At 33.2% G+C, this 8,697-nt stretch overlaps 1 protein-coding gene across 1 annotated transcript; it reads left to right on the forward strand.

Moving 5' to 3' along the window:
• The first annotated feature begins 821 nt into the window (after positions 1-821).
• Positions 822-8,393, forward strand: LOC122589334 (lysine--tRNA ligase, cytoplasmic-like). The gene is made up of 18 exons (XM_043761622.1): positions 822-976; positions 1,077-1,166; positions 1,260-1,335; positions 2,768-2,836; positions 2,918-3,083; positions 3,169-3,259; positions 3,437-3,522; positions 3,985-4,082; positions 4,184-4,246; positions 4,944-5,069; positions 5,149-5,431; positions 5,510-5,606; positions 5,706-5,862; positions 6,413-6,556; positions 6,655-6,723; positions 7,441-7,584; positions 7,696-7,753; positions 8,033-8,393. Exons 1-18 carry the CDS (start codon positions 855-857, stop codon positions 8,242-8,244), a joined length of 2,151 nt encoding a protein of 716 aa, XP_043617557.1. The 5' UTR covers positions 822-854; the 3' UTR covers positions 8,245-8,393.
• The last annotated feature ends 304 nt before the right edge of the window (positions 8,394-8,697 follow it).

The raw sequence follows: 8,697 nt of genomic DNA on the forward strand, positions 1-8,697 counted from the left end.
TAGAAATTAAAATATAAAGATGTTTTTTATTGTCTAATTATATTTTATAGGTGTTAAAATTGATATAACTTTTATAAAACGAATTGATTTTCTTGTACGTTTTCATCTAAAACATACAATTTATATAGATTTGTATACTAAAAAGACAAAAAGTTTAAATATATTAACATATTTACAAATTATAAGTAATAAATATAAATGTAATATGACATCAATATTAAATAATTAATATATAATTGATTCGGTTCGGTTTTTGATCGGTTTTTTGGCATATGAAACTGAAACCCAAACTGATCCGTTCGGTTTTTAGAAAACAAAAACCAAACCAATGGATTTCGTTCAGTTTTCGGTTTTTTCGGTTCGGTTTTGTCGGGTTTTTTTCGGTTTTTGGTTTTCCGGTTCGGTTTTTGCTCACCCTACTTGTGATGGTCAGTGAAATAGGTAGCTTAAACAAATACAATCATTAATATCTGGATGATGTGTGTACTTTCAGAAGCTATTGAAGTTGAAATCTTAATTAGAATTTGATAGCGAATGTGTTTAGTATGGATTCAGTGAAGTATGGTTCTCTTAAATATATTAAGGAAAATGATAAATCTTCCTAAAAATCTTTTTAAAAATTTTTCTAATATATTCACTTGTTAACACATGGAATTCACTAATTCTATTTCTTAATCTCACCCTCTGATTTTTCATATGTCACAATCCTATTAATTAGAAGGATTTTTAGTCTAATAATTTAGAAGAATCGGATCATTACCCATGTATTAATATTAATATATAAAACTTGGAACATGGCTGGCTTATTGAATGATTTTGCTGTGATTAGTAAAAGTGTTGGTAAAGAGGAAGCTATGAAGATATGCATATCACCACCAAAAAGCCCCATGTCCCCGTTATATAGGCATGATACCAGTTCTTCTTCATCGGATTCTACCAAATCTACGCCTTCTGACGACGAACGTCTAACCAAAAAGTTAGCTCTTTTTTTTTTTTTTTCTAACTTCAGTTTCAACATGATTTTAAATAAATTCCAGGTTTTTATTCCTAATACTCGGTATTTATTTGTTTTATAGTGTTGGTGAGGAGGTTCCCATGGAACAAGGCCCGAAAACCACTCCGTCGCCATTAATAAAGGTTGACCGTGCTACTTATGATGAAAAATGGTGAGTCTGCTGATTTTTTGTGTGTTGGTTTGTTTGATTTTTTTTTTACTGGATAAACTATTAGTACTAATTTACCAATTCTCAATAACCAAGGGCTGAGCACGAAAAGATGATGGATAAGGAGGCCGAGAATATGCTTCGTCTTCTACAGGAGGATGCTATAAGAAGGGTAACTCGTGTTTTTTTATATTGTTACTAGCTAAGTATCCCGGGTTTAACCCGGGAATAGTAATAAAAGTTTTGTAAAAACATACAGTCCAGCGGTACTCATAACCTCGTAATACTATATCTTATGTTTCAAATAAATTTAATTAGTTTATTAACCTGTATTATATGCCAAAAGTTTAAAATTATGTTATCATAAAATTTATTATATGATGAAAATATAAAAGTTCCATGTATAAAATATTAGAGTTTTCAAAAGAAAATTAAAAAAAAGACATTAAAAATAACAAAATAAAAATGAAATAAACTTTAATTAGGAAGGTGTTTTTGACATCATAAATAAATTAAATAAAAAAGAACTAATTTTAAAAAAAAATTTGAAAGTGACAAATTAGTTATTTTTGTAAAATGTGATGTCATAACAATTTTATTTTATTTAATATAAAGATCGTAAACAAATTACTACATGTTTTACCCTAACCCAAAGTCCCAGTTTTCTAATCAAAAATAAACTCTTTAGTTTAGATATATAATTGTAAAAGGGCTTAGTATCTACAACTCCTACATACTTTCCAACTTGTCCCTTTCAGACCATCAAACGTCCAATTACGTCACTTTCGGGTCATATTTTGAGTAATCTAAAGCATTTAATAGTCGAATGTTATTATCTATTATTTACCCTTATATGTAAAGCTTATGATTTTTGTTTATAAATTTAACATCTATATACTTCTAAAGTTTTAAAGCCAGTTGTTTTTTTTTTAAAATAAAATATCTAATGACTCAAAGGGGACGCAAAAACTTCTTTTAGTGGCCTAACTAGACAAAAAATAGTTCCGTGATGTAAAAGTGACAAATGAGAAAGTACCCAAAGAATTTTAGCTAATAAACGTAAGTGTAAGCAACAACCTTTATAAATTAAAAGCAGCTTTTGCAATTTTCTTTATCAATATAAACGCAAAAAGTATATATGTGTTTTCTCCACCAAAGAGCAGCTAACTGGATATAATGAAACTCCATTGTGATGATGAATAACTTTCAATTAATTGTGTTGCTATATGTCATATAAATACATAACACCACCAATCATGTCATAAAATCTCTAATAGTTGATGTATTTCTCTATGGATTTTATGACAGTTAATCATTTCATGGATAGCTTTCACAACCAACGTCCACATATGTGCTTTATTATGTAACTTATATAGAAAATTATTAGATAAAAATCTTTTCAAATGACTAATAGACTATCAAGTATTCTTTAAGTTTTTATTTGATTGGTGTAGGGTGTGGCGTTGGTTTTTGTTTTGTTGATGATCTATGTTAAATTCCATATGGATATATGCTTGAATAAATAACCGATCACAATTTAAATTAATTTACAAATTGCTTGATTGATTATTATGCCTGCTAGATTAATTCTAGATCTCTTTCAGGCTACTCTTCTCCCAGATTCAACGATCTTCGAGTACTGGTATCCAGAGGATGAAGACATGGATCCAGCGGTGAAGCTAGTTTGATGAGTTACTTTTGCAAAAATACCCTTTCAGTCTTAAATTATAAACCACTCTTTGTTCTTCTTGCAGCAATATTTTGAAAAACGGCTGGAAACACTTGCTGTTCATAAGGCAGCAGGAAAGAACCCATATGCTAACCTTATGCCCGCCTCAATTTCCATTCCTGAATTTCTAGACAAGTATGCAAGCTTAAAAACTGATCAGCATATGGAATATGCAAAAGAATGTTTGGCTGGTGAGCACATTTATATTTACGTCATTTAAATAAATTCTATTCCCTTTATGATGATGATGATGCTAATCAGTTTGATTCTTGCCAGGGAGAGTTATGAACAAACTATCTTCATCAAACCTGATAACTTATGATTTGGTTGGTTTTGGTGGACAAATTCAAGTTATGGCTTTTCCAAAGTAAACTACTCAGTACTCACCTAATACCGAATACCGATATATATGAATATATATGTATAATATGTATATATTCCTTTATGTACATACATAAAGTTCTTTATTTTTTTGTCATGATACCGAATATTCCTATAAGTTGAATAAATGGCACTTCTTAACTGAATCATACATCTATTTCAGGTTATCTGTAATGGAAGAAGCTAAATTTTTTAAGCGTCATTGTGATTTGAAAAATGGAGATTACATTGGTGTTATTGGCTTTCCAGGTTGGCAGTTTCATGTTACTCATTTTTATTGGTTGAAGTTTTGTTTATTTTATATATACATTGAGATATATCAGGAAGATTCATGATTTGTTTTTAAGGCTGATTGGATGTGTTTCCCTCCCTTTGTCATTTTGTATCAGACTTTTTTTACTTTTGTTTGGAGTTAAACCTAATTATTGCCAACTCACTCTAATCTTGATGTTCGTTTCTTTGTAAGTTTTAATGAATACCCCATTTGATGTGGTGGTCCTTCCCTCCAAAGAAAGTTGTATGCACTAAAATACACTTCTGACAACCTCAAAAGTCCAACCCCTGGTTTCGTTCTTGTTTTTCCCTGTTTGACAAGATACAGATGAAACATAACTAAAACAATAATACATACATGTGCCAAAGTATCATCTACGAATTGTTATCCTAGTTCTGCAGTTTGCCTCATCTTTCTGTTTATCTTCCTTATGACAGGAAAAAGCAGTATGGGAGAGTTGAGTATTATCCTAAAAACATTTGTGAATATGTCTTATTGTCTTCATAGGATGCCACCTATGACTTACAATGTTAAGGTATGGCTAGTTATAATGAACTATCTAATGCTATGTTGGTTATGAACTATTTAATGCTGGTTGGTTCTTAACTCGTCTGGAATTGCATTTTCAATCAACAGAAGACTGATGTTTGGACTCCAGGAAGTGGCAGATATCCCGATGCTTATACTTTAAACGACCAGGTATTTAATATGATGATATTTCTGTTCCCATCCATTTCTACCCGTTCTTGATTAGGCAGAAATTTTGATGTTGAACCTGTTCTTTGTAATGGAAATTCCCAATTTGAATTTTTTAGGAGACTGGTTGAGATTGCTGGCTCTAATTGTAACCCATTTAATCATGAATCTGTCGATTCAGGAGATGTTTTACGTTGAATGGGTCAAAATTTAAAAGCGAAGATGTCAGTTATAATCTCCAGTAAAGAAATTGGGGCTAATGGATTGATAAGTTCAAACAATTTATTACTCGCATATAATTAATAAATAGATTAAATTCTTTTCGACAATTTTATTTAGAACATTAGACTATGACTGAAATAATATCGTAAATGCAAGATGTTGCGATGCACTATTGACTTTATAAAAAATACATGCAATTTTTTTTCTCTCAACCCCTCAATGTAACATTTATCGCTGCTTGCACCATTTTTCAAAACTTTTCAGTGCATCAAGTTTCATATGTTGGCAAGAAATGGCAAGTATGTATACTTAAACACTTATCAAAGGACGTCATATATAGTTAAAAGTTGAATGGTACATTGTGTTCCTTTTACCGTTCGTCACTTCACCAATTGATTCAAAATTATTCATCACCCGTACCCATTTTCCACCCTCTCCTTTTACCTCAGCATCAATATGACGTCATTCTTTGTAATAGGAAACACGCTATCGTCGACGTTTTCTGGATCTCACAGTAAATTCGGAAGTAAAAGATATATACAAGGCTCGGACAAAGGTGATGTCTTATTTAAGACATTTCTTCGAAAATCTTGGTTTTCTGGAGGTAAATCTGAGATATATGTATTTTGTTTCTTCTAGCTATTCTTCTAGATTTAATTCTGACTAATTATTTGTTATGAAAGGTTGAAACTCCTACATTGACCATGATTCCTGGTGGAGCTGCCACATGTCCTTTTGTGACTCATCACGCGGACCTTAATATGATAATGTATATGCGAAATGCCCCTGGACTATATCTGAAGCAGCTTGTTGTTGGTGGAATAGAACGTGTATTTGAGATAGGAAAGCAGTTCAGAAACGAGGCAATTGATCTAATGCATAATCCTGAAGTCACGACGTGTGAGTTTTATATGGCTCTTGCAGACTACAAGGACTTGATGGAGCTAACTGAACAAATATTAAGTGGTAACTAGTCTTTTTTCTTTTTTTTTTTTCCCCTTTTAATAATTAGTTGGGAGATTTTACTAACAGATAATGACTCAGGCATGGTGAAGGAGTTAACGGGTGGCTACAAAGTTACATATCATGCTAATGGGTATGATAATCTTCCAATTGAGATTGACTTCACTCCTCCTTTCAGGTGATTTGCTTACTAGTGTATGATATTCTTTAACATTAGTTTACTACCTTTTTACTTGTATTTGAAACTATTTTACTAATTTGATTCAAATATTTTCAGAAGGATTTCTATGATTGAAGAGTTGGAGAAGATGGCGAATCTTAGCTTACCTAAAGACATTGAGAGTGAAGAAGCTAGACAATGTCTTGCTGATGCATGCACCAAGTTTGATATCAATTGTCCTCCACCTCAAACGACTGCACGATTGTTGGAGAAAGTAATGGTTCTATCTCTACATTATATCTGAGCATGAACCACTATGACATTGCTAATATGTAAAACAAGGCGCTCTAGTTTAGAAATGCAAATATACCCTTGGTGACGAAATGGGCAAATTGTCTAACATGTCAAAACTAACGAGTTTCTGAAAAGATATACCAATGTCTATTATTGGTTCATGCAACCCCCTAAATCCGTTTGTAATCTATGTTAAAGAAAGAGTTTGTGGGTCGATCCAAATCAAAAAATTTCTCATGCGACCTAAGTCGACTACCCCACCCTTTTTGCTACCTCAGTGTTCATGATACCCAGATTCTTTCAAGTAGTTAACTGCACCTTGGTGTAACTAACTTGTTTAGTGTTAATTTGCTAATTACTCTCACTTCAAAAGGCATGTTATGTTTAGTAGCAGTAGCTTGTAGTAAGTTCACACTTTATTAAATGGTTGTTTCAGTTTGAAACATTTTAAAGATGTATCATTTGTATACTGTAGTATGTGTTTGCTAACAGACGCAATGGTATCTAATTTTTTTTTTTTTTGTGTTCAGCTTGTGGGACATTTTCTGGAAGGCACATGTGTTAATCCTACTTTTATAATTGATCATCCTGAGATAACGAGTCCACTAGCAAAAGCTCATAAATACAAACCAGGACTGACGGAGCGTTTTGTATTGATTATTAACAAGCTTGAGGTATGGGCACTTAGGATTCTTTAAGTTTCTAGTTATATAGCTTTCTGTTGATTCTTTTTGTTAATGTTGCTGTTTCATTCTATCCCCTACTCCCCTAGCTTGTTAATGGATACTCCGTAGAAAATGATCCAGTGGTACAACGCCAGCGCTTTTCCGATCGATTAAAGGTAATATAAATTTTGTAATTTTATGTCAATATTGATATGTAAAAGAATTAGAGGTAGCTATTTTGACTCACTTTTTATTTGGGGAAACGAGAACTGGTGAAAGTTGCTCAAGCGTAATATTAATGCGTTAAACCTCCCTAGTCCATTCTTCTGACAATCATAATCGTATTGAAATAGTACATCTTTCTAGTCGTATCTGACACAGTAGTGAATAGTGATTCCTTGGTTTGATTAGACAAAAAACCAGCTGTGCCCGACGGTTTTGAAACAGAAGGTTTTACCCATCTTTATCCGAAACCTCGATCAAATGGTTTGGATTTGGACTGTTGAGAGTCCCCGAAAATATATTCTTAGTATTAAGCACTTCTGAATGATTTCATTCAGAAAGTTTGATCATTATCGAAGGATTTACAATTTTTGTTACTATGTTTGACACTATATGTAATTTATTTTTGACTAAAAGTATTCCTTGATGACCTCAACTACCTTGACATGCTTGGATCTAAAATCATACTTGTCTGAATCAAATGAATCAACGGGGGCAAACATCACCCGAATATTTCCTTTGAAACATTTTGGATTACTGTTTGCAGTGTAACCTGTTATGGAACATACCAAAAAAAACCCTTTGACTCCAAATCATTCCTGGCACACGAATTTACCACATGTAAAAATTCAAAATCTATGGATTTAAGTATCGTTTGTGGGACATTTCAGGATCATCAATCAGGAAATGAAGAAGCGCTGTCTTTGGATGAGGAATTCTGTACGGCTCTTAAATACGGTATTCCGCCAACTGTTGGTTGGGTTTTGGGTATTGATAGGCTTACAATGCTGCTTACTGATTCACTAAACATGAAGGTTTGTGGTTGTATATTCTCATTTCACTGTCTTTTTAAGATCTTTTTATTAGTAATGTTTTTCGCGTACTTGTTTCTGATTCACAAACTTCATTCATCTCTGGTCAAACAGGAAGTTATACTATTTCCGGCTATGAAACCGCAACCACACTATGGACCAGCCATTAAAGGTACACATCTTTCAGGACCTGAATGGCTGAATCCCTTTGTCCATTGAGTTTCTATTGGTGTGCATATAAGCACATTGAGTTCCCACAGGCCAAACGGCCGTAAATTGCCGGAATGTTTTAGTAAATAGAACCTTCTCGTTGTAGATCGTCATTGTTCAATGATTTATCATTGCAAAGCATTAGTAGCATACATTAAAATCTATGTAGATAGTGTTGGAACTATAAAATTTACTCATTAATGCTGACAGAAATTATTATACAATAATGGTATAATTACAGGGGAAATTGTGGCTACCGGTGTTAATTATAATGCTGAGGATGATACGTCAACTGTGGGAGCAATTACAATGAAGGAAGCTCTTACAGCGTCCGAAACTCTCAGGAAGTTTCTGTTACAGTCCCAGAACATGACATCAGAATATCCGAATGCAAAGTTAAGGGAGGAGCTCGACCTGAATCTAAGTTATCTAAGAAATAGCAAATTACAGTAGTAGCATCATTTTAGTATGGGGTCCTGGGCGTAATTGTATTTGGTAGAAGCATGTAGTATATATTAGCTTATGAAGTTAACAGGATTGTTTTAAGGAGGATTAATGTTAAGATGTAATCTAACTTTTAATTTCTAGAGTTAATTGCAAGATTGGTCCCTGTGGTTTGTACAAATTAGCAAGGGGGTCCCTTTTCGAGAATCGTTGCAATGGGGGTCCCTATTTTGAGAATTTTTTGCAAAATTGGTCCCTTTTTGACGGATCCATTAAAGGTGGCCGTCAAGTGTGCACGTGTGCCGCACGTGTGGGGGTATTTACGTACTTTCTACCCCACAGGGACCCCCATTGCTAAAATGAAAAAACGACAGGGACCAATCTTGCAACTTTTTAAAAATCCATCACTAAATAATACTACCTTTTAACTTTCCCAAAGATTTGACCATGAGCCGTTACAAG

Source organism: Erigeron canadensis, chromosome 2 (assembly GCF_010389155.1).
Source record: "Erigeron canadensis isolate Cc75 chromosome 2, C_canadensis_v1, whole genome shotgun sequence".
Classification (NCBI taxonomy): domain Eukaryota; kingdom Viridiplantae; phylum Streptophyta; class Magnoliopsida; order Asterales; family Asteraceae; genus Erigeron; species Erigeron canadensis.